The sequence below is a fragment of the Cygnus olor genome, chromosome 1 (assembly GCF_009769625.2).
Source record: "Cygnus olor isolate bCygOlo1 chromosome 1, bCygOlo1.pri.v2, whole genome shotgun sequence".
Lineage (NCBI taxonomy): Eukaryota > Metazoa > Chordata > Aves > Anseriformes > Anatidae > Cygnus > Cygnus olor.
The window spans coordinates 66,048,508-66,068,882 of record NC_049169.1 but is presented as its reverse complement, the minus strand read 5'-3'; the positions used below and the strand labels follow the sequence as shown (position 1 = coordinate 66,068,882).

Sequence of the window (20,375 nt, the reverse complement as noted above, 5' to 3'; positions counted from 1 at the left end):
GTGTCACAGAAGGCAACAGCAAGTCTGGAAGGGTTAAGTGATTTTTCTAAGTAACAGCATCAAGGATGGAGATGTCTTTCACTGCCCATTGACCTACAGCTCACAAAAGTAAATGGAAACTTTTAAACTTACTACTGGGACCAGAATTGGACTCCATTTGTTACCAATATATTCCAAAATCCCAAACCATTTTGACATTATCTATACTGAAAATGGTTAAAATCAAAAGTATTGTGCCCTTGGATTACTGTTGTTTTAGCTTAACCAAGTTCTAAACCTGAAGGCCAATATAAGGAAGCAGTAGAAACCTGATCATTTTCAAATTTAATCCTTTAGTGCTAAAATACTAGTAAACATACAGAACTACCCTTCCCATCCCACATCTCTTTATTGTATCTAGATGGTCTTGCTCTAATACAAACTCAAAGGTGGCTAGATTCTTACAGCTTGGTATGCCATGGGCAATCGGTAGCTATTGCAAACTACAGGGTTAATTTATATTGCCCCATTTAAGCATGACCCCAACCTAGAGTGATTTGCTGACGCTGAAGGTCAAATGGGGACATATATCATTTACTGCTACTGCACAACCTAAAACCCCTCAGGTTACTGCTGGATTTTTGACCCCAAGACTTATGCAGAAGTTTTCTCTTCTTCAAGGATGGCTTAGGGTCTATAATTTTTTTTGCAAATTAAAAAAGGCCATTTCAAGGATGGACAGACCTCAGTTGCATTCTATATTAATTCCCACACATTATAGCTGGAAATGTCCCCTTGCATTGCTGCCTTCTAGGTCCTGACATTTGGTTATTATATCAATGGAATAATTTTATAATGTATGTGCCAAATTCATGGGTACTCTAAGGCTGCTTTGCATGACTCCATTGACATAAAGAAGCCATAAACTTGATTAAAGTGGATGATTAAGCTGGGCCTGCAGCTGCTTTACATCACCAGAGCACTGCAAAGCAGCTACAGCATACTGGTGAATCTGGCCCCAAAGCTGCAGCTAGTAAAGACATTCCATATAGATGAAATCACGCCTAATGGAAATGATCACTTCCCACCTGTGCAGGTGGTACCATTTACCAGCAGGCATACTTATTATTATCTAAATATATATTTAATCCAGAATATATTAAAATGAAAGAGCACCTTGCCAGGATGCAAACAGGAGAATATTGTGAGACCATAAAGTTTTATGTCTTGCTTCGGATTTGAAGGCTGTTTGATCAGACTGGAGAGGCACTTCCACAGACTTGCTGCCTGAGCCCTGTGTGACACAGGAAAGATGCAGCCACTAGCCCACCCCAGGACAGCTGCAGTATCCAAGCCTCTTTGCTAGCCCTCGCTGGAGGAGGTTCTCTCTGTTCCTGTCTTCCTGCTCTGGGACAGTTTGTATCAACAGCAGTACAGCGCCACAGAAGGTGAATGCCTGATTATGTTGTCCCAGCATGAGGGCAAGGCAGTGTGTTTGTATTCATCTTGCTTGTTTTCCCTCCCAGGCACTGAGCAGGATCCAGTCTTACTGTTCTACTGTCAAAGTGTAAAGGCAGACAACATTTGCAACCCAAACATCTTGTCAGTGGCCCCTTGCATGATACATTTTAAACACCCATACCTGTAAAAATTAAACACATCAGTGCAACATCAGTGGGTTCAAATACACAAGACAACACTTTGCCACTTTGCACCAAACCTTCAGCTCTTTTATCCAGGACAAACAGCTTTCACTATTCTCTTTTCTTTTCTTTTCTTTTCTTTTCTTTTCTTTTCTTTTCTTTTCTTTTCTTTTCTTTTCTTTTCTTTTCTTTTCTTTTCTTTTCTTTTCTTTTCCTTTCCTTTCTTTTCTTTTCCCTTTCCTTTCCTTTCCTTTCCTTTCCTTTCCTTTCCTTTCCTTTCCTTTCCTTTCCTTTCCTTTCCTTTCCTTTCCTTTCCTTTCCTTTCCTTTCCTTTCCTTTCCGTTCCTTTCCTTTCCTTGTTTTTTTTTTTTTTCCCTCATTTAAATATCTCTGCTATAGATTGTACAGCAGATTCTGTGGAATGTCAGAAGCCCATATGCCAGCTGACATCATTCTGCAGTGCTAATACATGTTGACATACATTTAGCCCTACGTGGTGGGCGCACTCAGCCATGCACAAGTGGATCATTACTGACACGTTTGACTACTATTTAGTACTCTTCTTCAGGACAAAATGCAAAGCAATGCTGAGATAAGTTCAGGAATCAGCTTCCATTAACACCTTCTCTGCATGCACATGTGCATTTAAATGAAGGCTCAGGCCAGAATTCTTTTGCTAGGTAGAACAATGAGCATTAAATTAGAGTTTTAATATTAATAAGTAAATAAATGGCCCATTGTTTATGCCTAGAAAGTTCCTCCATCTTAAAGGCACCAAAATGCCACTGCAGACAGCAGAGGTTGTAAGTCTCATATATGACTGCTGACAGTTGTGATTTCTGTATGACCCCAGATAAATGGAAACTACCACTGGCAAAGTTAAGTACTGAACATTTCAAAAGGCTAATTTGAATGGTCAGGAAAAAGGTGAGAATGTATCTATGTGATGAATGCCTTCCTCTTCTTCCCCCAGCCTGGCAAGGAGAGGAGCACAGCATATTTTCTGAGGATTATCTCAAACTCAGTGATAGCTTTGCAGGTTGCACTCAAGCAGCCTGATTCTAAACTTGATGACACCAATTTCCTCCAAAGTGACTGCATCAAACTCAAGAATTTTACTCCTGTAAGAATGTAAGAATGTTACTCCTGATTCACAACCAGTGTGAACAAAGAGAAAATCAGGCCTTGGGCTTTTTAGCTCAAAAGAAAAAAAAAACAAAACCAAAAAGAAAACAAACAAACAAAAAAGTGGCAGGAGAGCAAACATTCCAAAGGGAACTTGTAAATCCCCTGAATTTGAATTATCTGAACCCCAATCAATGTTTCTACAGCCCATTTTTAATGCCTTAAATTCCAGGGAGCAATAATTTTGCTTCAGTCTCCTGTCCTTCTACCCCTAACAGACACTTCTGAAACGAGCTAGACGCCAAATTCTGCACTGATTCATGTTCCCTGCAAAAAACAATGATTTTAAACACAGTGTACAAAAGGTAAAAATCAGGGCAGAGAATCACTCCCAAAGCCTCTGATGCAGTATTTTCTGCCTTTCCTGGCTACGACTCATGATCTGCTTGTACCACGCCTCTAATACACAGCAAGGGAAGGAGTATGGTAAGCATACTTGGTTCCTAAAGGAGAGGTGTCGGACGGGGTCCTCAGCCGCCAGGGAGATGCTGCTGAGCAAGATGAAAAATAGGATCAGGTTGGTGAAAATGTTATCATTAACGATTCGATGGCAGTGGACACGAAACCTGAAAGAGAGAGGAGAGGCATAACTTTATCTCTCAGAGAACAGCAAAACCTGGGAAACATTTCCCTCTTCCTCTTTTGCTGGCAAGACTGGCCCTGGAGGATTGCTCTGCAGAGCAGCTTCCCTCTGCCCCAGCAGCAGGGAGACCAATGGCCTAGGCAGCTCTGCTTTGCCCTGCTAGGTGCTGGGCAGCCTTGGCTCTCTGTGTCATGCAGGGATGGTGACTGGCTGCCTGCAGGACTCATGCTTGGTGTGTGATTTAGATATGTGCCTTCCATACAATGATAGCAGGATATGAAGAGTTAAACTTCATAACAGTCCTATGGATAATTCTAGAGGCACTTCATTAATCTATTTACCTCTACTTTTGGCTGTTAAGCCTCCAAGCCCCTATTATAGCAATTTTACAGATGATTGCAGAGGTTAATTTACTTTTCCAACAAGCAACAGTGGGTGGGTGGCAAAGCTGACATTAGAGTCCATGAGTCCCAATCATCATCAGGCTCTCCCTGTTGCACATACCAAGGAGGAGTGGCACAAGCCCTGCTGTGGGAAGACAGGCTCTGAATTCTGCTGTGCTTTTACGGCCCTGCCTTACTTTCAGACTGTTTGGAGGCAAAGTCCCCAAGGGAGACATTGGGATACATGACACTGTACAGACCACTGAACAGTGAGATAATTTCTGAACCCTTAAAAGATATATTCCCTTGTGGGCCCTGCTCAGCCCTCCACTCATGGTACTGGTCTCACACATTGGTATTGGAAAGAGAGGTGGGGCAATGTGAAGCCACACTCCATGGAGAAGCCTGAGGGAAGAATGTGAGAGAGAGAATTCTTCTCAGCCTCCCCTCAGTTCTATGGACTCTACTCCTCCTCGTTTCTTTTCTTGCATGCTTGTTCTTGGTCAGTGACAAGCAGAAAGACAGGAACTCCTTACTGGGAGTATTTTTGAGAAGATATTAGGACAAGAAGCTCCAGCCTCATGCTTGACTGACTGCACGATGACTTGCTTGCAGTTTGGACCTGAATTTGTTGGGTAGTTCCAATTACTGACTTGCCTCTGAGTCTGTTATTTCCAAAGCTTTGATGATTTGTGTCTTCAATCAGACTTGCAGGTGCCCTGTACTCCCACTTAATGCTGTCAGAGTGCTTTCTACATTTGTGCTTACACAGAGATTTTATGCCAGGGTGAAAGACAGAGTGGTCAAAGGTGGTCTCTGATATTAACTTTTGGAAGGGAGTTCTGCACAACATAACCTTTGGGGACCACTGTGAAAGGGGTACCTGCTCTTCTCCTCCTTGCTGCAGCTGAGCAGCCTCTTAAATACCTGTTGTTAGGACTGAAGATGAAAAAAGCGCTGGCATCAGGCATGGGCACAGCCTTTTCCTTGAGGTGCAGTTCAGACATTGGGCGAGGTCGAGGGCCAACAGGCATCTCAGGTTCTTCCTCATCTTCCTCTGCTGCAAGAAACATTTTTATTTTTTATTTCACACAAAATGGTTTTATTTTATGCATAATACTACCCCTTATGGAATACCGTGGCATTTGTTTCTGTTGGAACTAGAGCTAAAAACTTAGAATCATCAAAATAAGATGATGAAAGCCTGAGGTTCCTTGTCTACTTCCCTTCTCCAAGGCACCATCCACTGCCCAGGGTCCATCCTGGCAAATAGAGATCTAGTCTGTTTGCAAAACCATCAACGCTGATAAATCCACAATATCCTCACAACAATCTCCTCAGATGCTTTACCGTCCCTTCTGCAAAACAGCTTCCCCTAATGACTAACTTTAATCTTTCTTGCTGTAGTCTAAATCCATTATCTGTTGTATTATTTTTTTAATGGACACAGAAAAAGAGATAATTCCCTTCCTCTTGCAGAAGGCTTTTACATAGTTGAGGACCATTACTATGTTTCTGCCAGGCTTTCCTGTTCCTAGACAAAAACAAGTCTTTCCTGAGGTGCTTTGTTTTCTAGATCTCTGATCATTCTCACTACTTTCCTTTGGATTGTCTGCAGGATTAACCTGCAGTTGAGGTCCTACTGGTGCAAAGGAGAGTTAATTACCTCTTATATCTTATAATACTGTTTTCCTGTTTAAATGTTCTTCATGGACACTTCTTCACATTCTTGTATTAATTTGCCATCAGTTTCTGATTTTCATGAACCACAGATTCTGTATCACAGAATGGTTGCCTAGCCTGTCACTTCCCCCTGCATTTGTGCTGCTGACTATTCCCAAGAGTGACACTTTGACCTCATCCTTATTGAACTGCATCTTATTTTCTTCAGACCCTTTCTCCAGCTTATCAGGACCTTTCTTTCTCCTCTTTGTAAGAGCTCTTCATGAAGCCATTGCCACATGACTGAGTACCCTCAAGGAAGAAAATGTAGAGATGGAAGCTAAGTGGTATGTGAAAGAGAACCTTCCACCTTTGAGGATTTCTTCTACCTGCTGAAATCAGATGCTGTTTTGTAAATGATATGATAGGGTTTTGATATTTTGAAGTTTGCAATCCTCTCAATTAGCAAGACAGGAAGAAATATTTTAAGAAGGGTGCCTGACAGGTAAGATACAACTGATTCATCTTCCAGCCAACATAAAGGCGGAAACACTAGTTAAAAAGGTTTATCTTAACTCCGTGAAGTGAGATAAATTCCAGAAAGAATCTATTCCTTTAGGATTGGATATGGTACTTGATCTGGTAATGGATGCATCAGAAAGATGCTGGTGCGTCTATCAACATAGATCCCAAATTAGATGTCAGAGACAGGAGAAAAGTGGCCTTTTCAATGCATGTCATTATGGCATGCAAATAGGATTCTTTCTTTACACTTCTGGTAGCAAGAGTTCAGCTCAAATTCACTTGATAGATCTTTGAATAAATGTTTGATCTGGTACACAGAGTTTGGACTTTCTAAGCAGGTCCATTTTTTAACAGCTCAAATTTCATGTTGTAAAACACTTGATAATACTCATTCTACAGACGTTATTCTTTCAGAAGCGCTTTTGTGCATATTACTTGAAAAAATGTTGTTAATGTTAATGCTTATATTTATATAATATTACAACACTCTGCACTTGCACCTCTTATCTATAGACTTCAAAGTGGGCTGACAAGGACCGAGGTAAGCACATTCCTTTTCTTTAACAGTCTGGAGTACTTATGTCCATGATCATGTAGGACGTTTGAGAGCTTTCACTTAAAAGACTAATATTCTGAGACCCAGTTCTGTGCATTCATTATAGGATCACTCTTTTTCTTAAAGAAAGCTTTTCTCAAAGTGTTTTTTTTTTTTTTATAAAAAAACTTTTTCAAATGGGTATGAAACAATGCCTCAGGAAAATGGACTCTTAGCAGAAGGATCAGCCTCATAAAGACCATAAGGAACATTGCTTCTCTCCTCTTTTTCTAATGTCTGTCACAGAGCAAGAAATATATTAATGATTATAACAGCCACCTAGCTTCAGACTGGAAAACACATTCAGTCCCTCAGTTATGGAGCAAGAATAATGTTCTAAATAATTTTCATATAAAGTAGGGTCTAGGGCACATAAAAAGGCAAAAACTGAGGGTCAAATACAGAAAGGATAACATGATTACAGTTTCAGCTCAGGTCACTGCCTAAGCTATCTACCAGTATAAAGAAACAGCATGCTGCACAGTTGCTGGCATTCATACAAGCAAAGGTCAACACAGTATTCCCATGTTGGCTGGGGAACTCATTATCTGCAATCTTACACTTTTTCTGTTTTTTCTATACCTAAGGGATATTAGTGTTTAAAAAGTGACTTTTCTATTCAAGCCTCCCATGGAATCATGAAGAAACATGACTGTGAGCTTCCAAGTTCAGTTCTAGTTTTGAACTCTCCTGAAGTTCAAGGAAATTTAAATCTGGGACTGTCATCTTGAGTTATACTTCATTAGAACAGTTACATCCTTTGGTTGTGAAGCCATAAGCACAAACAAGCTTCAGTGCAGCATCAGTGATATATTCAATGATGAGGATTTTTTTTCTTTTTACTATACAAAGACCAGAACTCTTGGGCAAGGACATTGCTTTGCTTCAAGCTTCCATGAATCATCCCAAGCTTTTACCTTCATCTGACGTTCTGAATTCTTTGTCTGTTTCTGTACCAGACTGCAAGACTTGCTCCCTGTCTTCCTATAATAAACATGTCATCATAATAATCCTTCTAGTGTACACAAATCTCTGGAAGAACTAGTCCCTCCCTCCAGCAAAGTGGCTAGGTGAACTGATGAGCTGCAAGTACACAGTGTGTTCTGGGGGCTAAGAGCTACACCATGCAGCAAATACAGTCAGAAGAGGTTACTGAGAAAAGTCTGATTGAGGCAATAGAAACTTAATAGGAAATTGAGTGGGGTAGATTCAGAGAATAAAGGGAAAGCAAATAAATTGACCTTTTCAGTTGTTTCTGTACCCTGGGTTAGTTTGAAGGTTGTTTTCAGGGGATGGAATGATACACAGCCATGGGAGGGTTAAATCATAATCTGAAAATTGGTAGAACTTGCTCACTGCATCTAAGAAGCAATGAGATGTTTCCCTCCAACAACAGTTGAAATGGATCCACATGTGGGAAACGGGCAGAAAAAATGTTTTCCCAGGTGGGCCATATGTGGCTGCACAGCAATCAGCAGAAGGATTCTGGGCTGGTCTGTGGCCACAGGGGAGCTGATGAAGGGACAGGATACATGTGGGATCAGGAAATTCTTGCTTGCTAATGCCAGAGAAAGCCTTAGAGCTTTGTTCCCCAGACCTGATTACGCAAGGCAGATGTGACGTGCTATATCAGCTCTGAGAGGGCCTTGGTGTTTCTGAGTTTCATATTGCAGAATGGAGTAGATGACTATGCTAAATAGTATCTAACAAGTGATTTACAAAACTTTACTCCATCTGAGACTTATGGTAACTTCCGTGAACTCTGAAAGAAGTGGTCAGGCAATTGTGTGAACCATTAGAGATTATTTTCAGGAAAATAAAAAAAAGAAAAAAGAAGTTTTTCAGAGTTCTCTTTTCAGGTTGGAAAAGAGAAAAAGTAAGTTCACTCTTCACAAAGAGTAGAAAAACAATTCTGGGAACAGCCATGGGGGCCTGTTTAGAAATGGCATTATAAAAAGGCAAACCAAGATGCTGTCCCTTTGCATTGATAATGCTTTAGGAGATAGGATCATCCATTCAAATGTCAGGTTCTGTTGAAAAATATGCCAGTCCAAGGATTGGTACTCCAAGGCAGGAGTTTTAAAATGTCTTTACTTAATTTTCTGCCTTCTAATCCTACACATGGCTGCAGATAAAACGTCGATGACATGAATTGTAGATATAGCTTTTGTCAAATAGACAAAAATGTAGAATCAGCTTTTGTCATGCTAGGCTATTTCTAAGCTGTCTACAGAAGGTAACTAAAACATAATTCTATTATCAGTAGGCTTAAATTTGCTATACAGGTGGGTGTATCTTCACTTGAAAAAATATAAAGGTCTGCAAATCCAAGCCAGCTGAAAAACAGAAACAGAACTACCTCAGCCTGTTTTAATTTATGCTTGTGACTAAAGACTCCCCAGAACACATGAGCAACTGGGGATGGGTGTGCAATAACTGCCCTGTGCCTACAGAGGTGCTTGGAAGATTAAAAACAGTGAACTGCTTCAGGAACTGCTAAAACTGTATTGCATGGTATTGGAAACAGTCTGTTACTGATTAATAGGCTACAAATATGGATCAATACAAGTATAGCAAATGCACAGATCTTTTGTACTGAAAATCAAATTCAATGACGTTTTCCTTTTTGCCTGTCTGAAACTCTTGTCCATCTATTTAAAGTGAACTATTGTGTCTTTTTTTCACTCTATCACATCGACCTATTAACAGACATTTATTAGGAATCACACAATAGAAGAGAATGTGATTTATTACTTATTACAGCCTGTTACATTATCATAGAAATGAAGAAGGGCAGAGCAGGAAAGGACAACAAAAGGCCCTCCCGTTCATGCTTCTGCCAAGCTAGGATCAACTTACTATTATATTCAAGCTTTTTCTGGCAGATTTTTTGACTTTTCTGACCTGTTCTTAACATGCAGGGTTTCCACAACCTTCTTCACAATCTTTTCTAGTCTTCACTGTTAGAAAATCCTCCCCAGGTGTGAATCTGTTACTTCTCTTATTCACAATGGAGATGGAGATAATTTCCCTCCTGCCTCTAACAGCCTTTTATGCATTTGAAAATATTTCTCCTGTCTTTCATAACTCAAACAAGCACAATTCTTTCAATCTTAGTTCCTGTTTCCTTCCTGTATTGCATTCACCATGACCTGTTAGACTCTTTCCAATCCAGCCCCACTTCTCTTTAGGAGGAAATTCTTCACTCAGAGGGTGGTGAGGCACTGGAACAGGTTGCCCAGAGAGGCCGTGGATGCCCCATCCCTGGAGGTGTTCAAGACCAGGTTAAATGAGGCCCTGAGCAAACCAATCTAGTGGGTGGTGTCCCCGACTATAGCAGGGGGGTTGGAACTAGATAATCTTTAAGGTCCCTTCCAACCTGAGCCATTCTATGATTCTCTTAGGTAGAGCACCCAAAATCAGACACAGAATCTCAGTTGAGATCTTACCAATTGCTAACAGGAAAATAATTGTTTTGCTCTGGTTAGCTTTCATTGGCCTGTTAGAAGAAATCCATAAAGGGAGTAAAGAGTCTTGTTTTCGCTGCTTATAATCTCAATACTTGTTTGCCTTTTGAAAGACAGTAAAATGTTGTTGACTCCTGTTGAGCTTGTGATCACAGGATTTAGATTCTTTTCTCAAGCACTGTTACCTTACTACTATCACCTAAGATCCTTTATTTTTGAATTATTTACTCCTGCCTACGTAGATCCTAGTACTTTCATTTTATTTAGACCATTTATCCAGTTCCTCAGCAGCTCTTTGAATTCTAATGCTGTCCTCCAGCATGCTTCCTGTCCCTCCTAGCTTCATGTCATCTGCAAATGCAATAGGCATATTTCCTCTTCAATCACTCAGGTCATTAACATTGAACTGAACTGAACTCAGGACAGGCCTTTGAGCCATAGTACCTCACTTGTGCCATCACTAATCTCCACATAAAGGGTCTGACCAATTTCTCTCCCAATCACCTAAGCCATGCTTACCTAGCTGGTTTATGAGAATGTTATAAGAGACAGTCAGAAGCCTTAGCAAAGTTAAAGCATATGATATCTATTTCTCTCCTGTCTTCAAGTTTTTTCAGCCCCTTTTAGAAGAAAGTGGTTTGATGTGATTTGTTCTTGGCAAATCCATGTTCCTGCTAGTCTTCTTCTTATCTTGCAATCTTATACGTTGTTTAATCATTTCTTCCAACAATTTTCCAAGAATGGAAGTTGAACTAACTAGTTTATAATTCCTCTGCTGCACCCCTACCCACTATTTTAAAGACACAGCCTTCAAAAATTCTCAGAGAAAAACTGCTCCATGTTCTGAGATTGCTTCAATCATTTTTTTTTAAAGTATTTGAGGACAAAGTTAATTAGGTCCAACTGACTTGAAAACTAGTCTAATGCTCTAGCTCATTTTTTTCCAACTTTAGGCTAAGAGCTTATGCCTTTGAATTATATTAATAGTCACACTGTCCTTTTTAATTAAAAAAGTGCAAAAAGGCATTCAGCACTTTTCCCTTCATAAGTATCTGTTGTGGGTCTTCCCTGACCTCAGAGTAATGAAAAAGTAGACTGAAAATAGAGTTGTAGTCATGTATTGCACGCTGAACAGAGAATCAAATCAAGTACAACTAATTCCTATAGGGATTCTGAAGGAAACGTGGGCAAGTGAAGTGTAGCTAGCAGGTTGAGGGAGGCAATTCTCCCCCTCTACTCTACTCTTATGAGACCCTACCTGGAGTACTGCATTGAGGTCTAGGGCCCCCAGCACTAGAAGGACACAGACCTGTTGGAGTGGGTTCAGAGGAGGGCCATAAGGATGATCAGAAGACTGGAGCACCTCTCCTATTAAGACAGGCTGAGGGAGTTGGCGTTGTTCAGCCTGCAGAAGAGAAGGCTCCACGGAGACCTTATAGCAGCCTTCTTTTACCTAAAGGGGGCCAGCAGGAAAGCTGGGGAGGGACTCTGTCAGGGAGTGTAGTGATAGGACAAGGGGGAATGGTTTTAGATTATAAGAGGGTAGATTAAGATTAGTTTTTCAGGAGAAATTCTTCACTCAGAGGATGGTGAGGCACTGGAACAGGTGGCATAGAGAAGTTGTTGTTGTACCCTCCATGGAAGTATTCACAGCCAGTTTGGATGGGGCTGTGGGCAACCTGGTCTAGTGGGAGGTGTCCCTGCCCATGGCGGGGGGGATGGAATTAGATGGTCTGTCTTTAAAGGTCCCTTCCACCCAAACCTTTCTATGATTCTAAGTGCATCATCTTGTCCCATCATGAAGGCATTATATGTTCAGCGTGCCTGTTACCACAGTTTGGTTATATATGCACTAGCAACTGGAGCTTCAATTCTTTGAATCAAGAATAAGAGAAAACTGAGAGATACCTGGTGCTTCTGTTGTGGGATATGGGCTCTTTTCTTCGTTTTCATTGGGCTGATAATCATCCATATTGATCTAACAGAAACAGAAGAAGAGAAAAAGCCTTTATCAGACAAGGCAGAGAGTTTTCATTCCCTCAGAAACCCAAGCTGTTCATGCCATCACTGCATAGAGAGTGGTGGCTGGCAGCAGACCTTGGTAGCAGGCGGGGATTCTCCATCAGCAGTGATTGATTTCAGCTCAATTTTCTCCTCCTTTGTCTCCTCCTCCACAGCTGTTTTTTCTATCTCCTGTTTCTTTTCAGGACTAGCAGTCCTAACAATTTGACAAGATAAAAAGCAAACAGTTACAAAGGTGAAAAGCTGTTTCCCTTTCAGGAACTTCATGTAGTACAGCACACACCATGAAAACGATCAGCTGGCTGGCACCTCCATTCTGAGTCCAGCTTATATATCAGTGGCTCCACCTTGTCCTCATCTGCAGGCAAAGGCAGAGACTGCTCTAATTTCATTTATTTTATAGCTTTCTGGATGGCTTTTGTGGATGTGTGTGTGTGTACGTGCGTGCATGCATCTGTGGAAGTAAGTGCCTGTGTGTTTGTGTATATGCATACTTAGGTCTATGACTAGGTATCTCCTCTTCTTTCATCCAGCAACAATGGCATGAAACATTTTCAAGCCCCCTCTTGTGGACTTCCACTAGGTTGCCTACAAAGTTTTGCCCCTCACTGCATTTCCAGAGGGAAGGAAACCCTCCTGACTGGTGTGCAGGACAGAGCAGAAAGATCTGCACAAGAGAACCCCTCCAAGCAGCCTGGAAGAAAGTGAGGAGAAATAACCAGTAAGGAGAGGCTTCCCCGCTGTGGCAAGCAGAGAATGGAGAGAAGCTCTACACCCAGCTCATGTCTCCTAAGAGTCTGCAGAAACACTAAAAGAACTGGTCAGAGTCCTTTGCTAGCTTGTGGCATCAAAAGAGAAGGAAGCCTCTGAATCCTGTGTCATGGGAATCTGAAAATATGCCTCGTGGTTCTGAGCAATCAAAAGGCAAGAGGAAGATTCAAATGGGGTTGTCACACTGAAACCACTTCACACTCATTATCTACTGATGCCCTGAAATCTCATCAGTCACCCAGCCTTCATTTCCTCTGCTCACATCTTTGCAACTGTGGAGATTCCCAACTCCTAACAACATGTCGTCTTTTAGTTTGAATTCTTTTACTTAAAAAAAATTACATAATTCTATACATAGTTTTATTAATCATATATATGTAATCTATATACATTCACAGAAAAGTTACACATGTTACATATATGTACATACTTGCACATATATATGTGCATAATGTGTGTATATATATACATGTACAAATGTATGCATATGAGTGTAGATAGATGTATGCATATGGATTTACCTAGCTAACTTTTTCCTTTCTTTTTCCTCTTCCTCCTCTTTCTGTGCAGATGTTAAACTCTCAGCATCAGCAAGGTTGTCCACAGCAATAGCCAAAAATACATTCAGCAGGATATCTGTGTGCTACTTAAAGAAAACAGGCTTTGAAAACTGCAGAACAACATTATACCAAAGGTGTCTTAATTGATTTTTTTTAGCAACTTGTCATCAGATCTTTTCGCTTTTCCAAACTTTCAATTCACACAAATGTTCAGAGCACACATATTGAGCATGCACAAACCTACACCTTCCAACCAAATGTCTAACACACTATGTGGGGTTTCCAAATTTTACAACAGAATGACTGATAGGAAAGATCCAAGTCCAGACTTAAGCACTTACATTTCAGTTTTTGGTTTCCCCAAAGAGCCCTGTTTTGTGCAACAAATCCCACTGAGGAAGGATAAGGGGAGCTCTAGATGCTTTCCATCTTTGAAGGCTCAGGTAATTTTTTATTAAAGCACTCATACTAAAGAGCCTCATGCCATTAGGCACCTGGGTTTTCCAATTTTGGACTACATATTTGAGTTGAACAACCTCATGATAGCCTTTCCCACAGTCATTGGTAGGTTTTAAGGACAGTAAGGATAGCATTTCTGAGGGGACCAAAAAGAATTTCATTTGAGTTGAGTATTAAAGTGTTGAGCTGGCAAATCTGCCATTTCCTAGCAGAGAGCCCATGTATGGGAGCCACATTATAAACCAGCCAAGCACATGCAGCTGAAGGGTAAGGAATCAACTGCTTTCTTGTCATGCCAGTCATCGTTCAGATCTCATGTTACAAATCTGAACACCAGATTCTTTTATAAATTTCTTGATAGTGGGTCTTATTACACCATGATAACTTCAAAGTAACCTCCAGTTTAAGGCTTAGCTTGGAAATATAGCCACTGCCCTCACTGAGATCCAAGGTCTAATGGCTACAAAGTCAGCCAGCATTTGAAGCTGGCTCACATTTTCCCCTGTAGTTCATAAGGAGATCCAAATTGTAGCTTTTTTAAGATGTCAGGCAGACTGCCTCCCTTGACCTTCAGATAAGTGGAATTGCACCATCTCACTTTGAAGAGAGGGCATGCAGGTCAACTAAAATGTCACATAACAGGGTTTGAGAGATCTAAATTATGAGGAGAGGCCAGAAGAGCTGGGCTGAGACTATGAGGTGGCTTTATAGAAGAATCGGTATAAAAAGAGATGTCACCTCTGACACAGGAGGGCTATCTGTTAGGGAAGCAGAAACTAAACATGAACAAATTTGGAGCAAACAGATATGGAACAGAACCATAGCACTATGTTATATACAAATTCCTATGAAAAGACACTCATAGCCTAATCATGCAATGTGCTTTGTACCTCTGGGTTATGTACAGTGCCCTCACTTCACCTTGAAGCCAGAGAGAACTGAAGTTACTTAATATTATTTCAGGCTGGTAGATAACAGAGTACACGATTTTCTGTTTGAAGAACACACAGATTGCGGTAAGTGAAATGGAACATGGTTCCTGTTCGTTTATACATGAGTTAATATATGATCTCACATAAATCTATTATGTCAAACATATGTTACTCCTATTACAGCATTTGTATATAGCATATTGTAGATTATACATATTTTTATTCCACATAAGGTTTGGATGAAAGCACATGGAATATGTTACTGAAATGGCAATTGAAGCAAAAATACATAGTAAGTACCGCAGGTAGACAGAGAGATTAGTTTATGAGGAAGGCAGGAAAGGAAGACCTATGAGTGAATTAAGGGGAGTAAAAAATAAAAACACTAAACACGTAAAGATACTAAATAAAAGCTGGCGTACAGAACTGGCATGTAGTTGGCTCTTACAACTGTTTATATGCCTGAAGACTTAGCACTAGCTAAAATTAAACAAACTTGTTTAACATTTGGTAGTGCAAAGCCAAAATCCAGAGCTAGGGAAAAGGTAAAGATGTAAGGCATGAAATTCATTATTTTCTAATACAACAAAGTAGTAAAGGGTGACTTTAAATTCAGCCCCACTTGGAGAAAAGAGTAGCATCAAAGGATACAGTTTCCACAGATGAAGAGGATGATGAAGTAAATACAGACCAACATTCCTGGAAAAGAGGGGCCGCCATAAGCCATGATCCCATCATACATCACCGAATTCCAGTCCTCCCCAGTCAGGATCTAAATGACACATTCCCACCAATAAGGGACACAGTGTTAGACCACACAGAGAATTTGAAAACCCCATTAACACAAAGATATCTACTATCCTAGAGATCACCCCCTCCCCCAAGATGTTTGGAGACTCTGGCTGTATCCATTCAACAAATTAAAAACAAAAAGAGAGAATGTAGAAAGGGCGCCCAAAGTGTTAAAAAAAAAAAGAAAAAAAAAGAGATGTTCCCTTGAAGACTGATGGTTGAAGCCAAATGGCTCTCCAGGACATCTTTGTTTAAGTCTCCCCACCTCTCCCAGGCACTTCCCTCCCACGTGTCTGTTGTTTTGGACAAGCTGTGCAACCTACAGCTTTGAGGACAGCACTCAGCACAGCCTGACACTTCCCTTCACCTTGCACGTGAAATCATGATCCTGATGCTGTTGTCTGATCACTCTCAAAACTACAGTCAGCTTAAAGGCTGTTTAATTTCTTCTCCGGTGCAGTGAGCAGATATTTTTTCCCCAGAACCATGGGAGATGAAGGGTTGGGCTTTGGCATGCCGGAAATGCGCTGGGACATGACAATGGCCATTCTCTTGTATGACGCTGATAAGCCCTGGTGGCCTTGCTACACATGGGCCTTAGCTTATTTCCCCACTTTGGGAGGGAATATCCCCATGTTGGCAACGTAGAGTGGTGCCATGCTCCCAGAGCATGGTGTACAGTCTCTGGGACTGCCAGGTGGCAGAGGAATGGTGCAGGACCTGGTCTGTGTCTCTCCGTGTAAGCACAATGTCTTGGTCCCATCTGCACTGCTTATGCTCTTACCTGAAACACAGTGAGGAGGGATTGGGGGAAGTTGTCAAATGTACTCCTCCTGGTCTGCATTTCGTCAAAGTTAAACTTGCCCCCAAAGAGCTGCATCCCCAAGAGTGAGAAGATGATAATGAAGAGGAAGAGGAGCAGCAACAGGGAAGCAATGGAGCGAACTGAATTCAGGAGTGAAGCCACAAGGTTGCTCAGGGAGTTCCAATATCTGGTAGAGAAAATAGAGGCAGTTAAAATTTCTTCACTCCAAAACAGGTGCTCATGGTCTGCACAGGATATTGGTTCAGGCTGCCTTCTGTGTATAAGCAGGCATTTCCAAACACCCTGTTAAGCAGTGAATCATTGATGTTCTTCCCTAAGATAATGAGACCTACCACAGCTAATGAGTAATTTTACTACCACACATGTACATGCACAATTCCCTCCACCCCCACCCCATACGCACACCCAGAAGATTATTGCAGCACTCTCCATCTAAGTCTCTGCAAATCTTATATCAATATACAGTGATTAGTTCTTGCTGCTTCAGTGAGTTACATTCTAACCAACTTCATTACAACACTCACAGATGTTATGGCATGCCAGAATACCTCACTCCAGAGAATGGCCTGTAATAACTAGCAGGAGCAGATGGGGAAACAGTTTGAATGCAAATACAAACTTGTCCAAAATCTGGTGTGAGTATGCGCTTGGGCTCACTCACAAATAGAGGTTGCAACACTTTCTGGGACTGAGAAGAATGAGGAAGATACTAAAGGTCCTTCACATCCTGCAATGCTTGTTTTATATGGACGCTTAAAGGGAGACTCCACATGCCTAAGGACGTTAGTTTCTTTTGCTGTTGGAAGAGCACACTGTCACTGCTTTTTTGGGTACCAAACCCTTTATACTTTCTCAGGCAGGCTGCAGAACATTTTGTAAGGGCTTAGAGCTAGATTCAAAGACAGCTGGCCAAGACATTTCCAGGATCCCCAGGACACCAAGGTACCAGCTGATCACAATGACCAAAACTAGGAGATGTTTCTTCTGTTCTCTGGGACTAGCATTAATTTATTGTATATGACTAAGGTGAAGCCCACTCAGACCAGCTCCTGAGAAAAGGAAAAATGATCTTTGACCTAACACAAATGACATACAATTGACACTTCTACCTTTGGAACAGCTTCCATTAAAGAGAGAATATGGCTAAGACCTGCTCTCCCACAGTTTATTCAGGCTTGTGCCCAGATCAGGCTGATGTATGCTACAAGGAAATGATCTTCTTGCCCTTGTGGTCCCACTTAATGGTTCAAAGAGACACCAGTAGCATGTTCTACTTCAACATGTCCGTTTGCTTTCTTTGCCAGCCAGCACAGAAGCCATGTGTTGGAAAAATGCCGGATTTTTTCTGAAGAATCTACCATATCACCCATGGAACAACTTCCACTTCAATCTTGCATCTGCTTGACCACTCTCACCCTGTAGCTTACTATGTCATGAACACTTTTACTGTATGCAGTTTTGAGTCTGACAGAGCTTTCAGACTAGGTTTAAGATTAGCAGTCATCTCCCAGTCACCTGATTTTGAATGCACATTACTAGCAAGCTTTGGTGGCTTGCATGACGTCAACAAGCCAGTAATGTTTCCTTGTGATCCCTAAGTCTTCCTTCCAGCACCATCTCTTGTGGCCTACCACCATGATATGAGATCCCACCATGGTCAATATCCCCTACTTCCTTCTCCCAAAGCCCATAACAATGAACCCTTCCGTCCTTAAAAGACTCTGAATTTTTAGACATATTTTCCTTAGAGAAATAAGCTCTACTTAAGAAGGATGGCAGACATATCTAACGCTCCCACTCCCTGGAGGAAGCCTGATAGTTCTTACATACAGATCTGTCTTTTCTGAGGGCAGTTTAGTCAGTAGAGACAAGGTCTCTTAAAATCCCCCTTAAATTAGTGTTTTTACAATGTTAGTGTAAGAAGGTTTTCCTTGTCCCCTTGCAGAAATGTTTGAGTGGCCCAAATACTTTGTAAAGGCTAGCAATCTGATGTGCAGAGGGGACACTGCCATGTCCTCTGAATTTCAGCAACTAGTTCATCTCCTAGAGCTGAACTTCGGAGAGAACCGTGATGACTCCCTCCAGCCCAGATTCTCTTCTGAAGCACTTCAGAGAAAACAAGAATGCTTTAAAGTTCAACTGCAATTAAAGAGATGAGCAATGTAAAACTACAGAGCAAAGGTAAGGGCGTGGAAGCTGTGGGCTCAGTGGCACCAAAGGCCTGTATTAAATGTGCAATGTGACAGCTCACTGTGTCTGTGTTTATGCTTACAGCTTCACACTTGGGGAGGAAGGGAAAATGACACAGAAAAAGGGAAAAACAATTTCTGATGAAACTAGACTGAATTTAGCATCCTTAAACCAGAAAGGGATGGGGCCCAGAACATCTTCAAGCCCTCCAATGTCAGCCAGGACACACATTTTTCTAGATCTTTCTAGCAGTGTCCTTAAGAGGCATACAGTAAAGCTGTTATACATCTGAATAGTCTCAATGACTCACTTAAAGCTTAAATGCCTTGCTATCTCAGAGCACAACTGCACAGACTTTTATCAGCTTTGCATTTCTTACAAATGGCTCAATACCTGAGATTCAGTTTCTTATGTAACTTACAAACTTTAAAGCAATTAACTGAGATGACCTGGTGATAAGATTAGTGCTGTTTTACCTGTGCTCTGAGTGCTACCTAGAAATACAGCACCATTGGAAAAGTAAACAAACCAATAAGGGGAAGAAAAAAAAAGAGAGAGAGGAAAAGGAAAAAGGAGAAGATAAGGAAGGCTTGACTTGACTAGGATGTGGAAATAACGATGGTCTTATCTCAGCATTCTTGAAGCCTGAACTGAGGTTACCATCTGCAACATTAGGTGGTTGCAGAGCTAATTTGAACACCCCCTCAAAGTGAGATCCGGGGTTACTCAACGAAACACAAGGCTCTTAGGTCAGGAATAGTAAAAGTCCAGACAAAGAAAAAGTCTCTGACCACTCTGTTGTCTTTAGTTAATATACTACAAAGAAAACAAACAGACAAAAAAAAAATAAAATAAATCTCATGGCACTGCAGGGTGGAATTGGAGAATTTGGACCAGGCAGCATACAATGGGAGGTAAAAAAAAAAGAAAGCACTGATGCTTCCCCAGACCTATAGGGAAATGAATGTGTTTCCTAGCATCTCCCAAGATGCCAGTGAATGAGGCACTGCAAAACCCCAGTGAGTAGGACATGATTATGATCCCTGTTTCAAAATGGAGAAATAAGATGCAGAAATGTTAAATGGATTGTTCAACATCTCACATAGAAATCAATTGCAGAACTGGATTAGACCTTAATGCCGTCTTTAATTCTCTTCCCTCTCCTCTTCATTGCTTTCCACTGTGGCTTTATGATACTGGCAATCACAGATGCAGAGCTTAAAACAGTAGCAACAGCTGGCAGCCTCATTGTGGGAAAGCTTCCCACACTGTTCATCCAATATAAAACCATTTTGAAAGCAGGTACATAAAAAGGTGCCCCGTCTCTCCTCCCTACAGTTAACAGTGACATATCTAGTGACAGGATTTAGGTTTAAAATAACAATTTTCAGTACACTGTTGCAAACAAGTTGATTTATCTTCAAAGTATAAAGGACTAAATACAAGGATTTATAAAGCAGTAAAGTACTATGTATAAAGAGAAAATCATTTGTGTTCTCTCAGTAAAGGAAAATTTTCCACACAGCACTGTAAAAATTAGGGAGAATAAAACATAGATTATATTGACTGCCTCTCTAATGTACAAGACAATGATTCAAAGAGTATTTATAATCTTGGAAGAAATGTTTGCTCTTGAAATTCTAAATGTGGTTTCTAAAATTATGTTTTGTTCATCTGATGGTGTCTTTGTTTCTTTTATATTAGGGAGTTGTATTTGGACTTTTTCTAGAAGTGTATCATCTGAAAGCACCCAGAATTTGTTTGCGCTTGGTGTTTACCATGGAAAATCCGCACAAATATA

General features: G+C 41.0%; 1 protein-coding gene across 1 annotated transcript in view; it reads right to left on the bottom strand.

Moving 5' to 3' along the window:
- The window catches only part of CACNA1C (calcium voltage-gated channel subunit alpha1 C), a 488,233-nt gene that overhangs the window by 80,168 nt on the left and 387,690 nt on the right, over nucleotides 1-20,375 (bottom strand). The window contains 7 exon segments of the mRNA XM_040562696.1: nucleotides 3,244-3,373; nucleotides 4,701-4,833; nucleotides 11,931-12,000; nucleotides 12,120-12,240; nucleotides 13,337-13,451; nucleotides 15,418-15,538; nucleotides 16,343-16,550. Of these exon segments, the coding sequence (XP_040418630.1) occupies nucleotides 3,244-3,373; nucleotides 4,701-4,833; nucleotides 11,931-12,000; nucleotides 12,120-12,240; nucleotides 13,337-13,451; nucleotides 15,418-15,538; nucleotides 16,343-16,550 (898 nt within the window).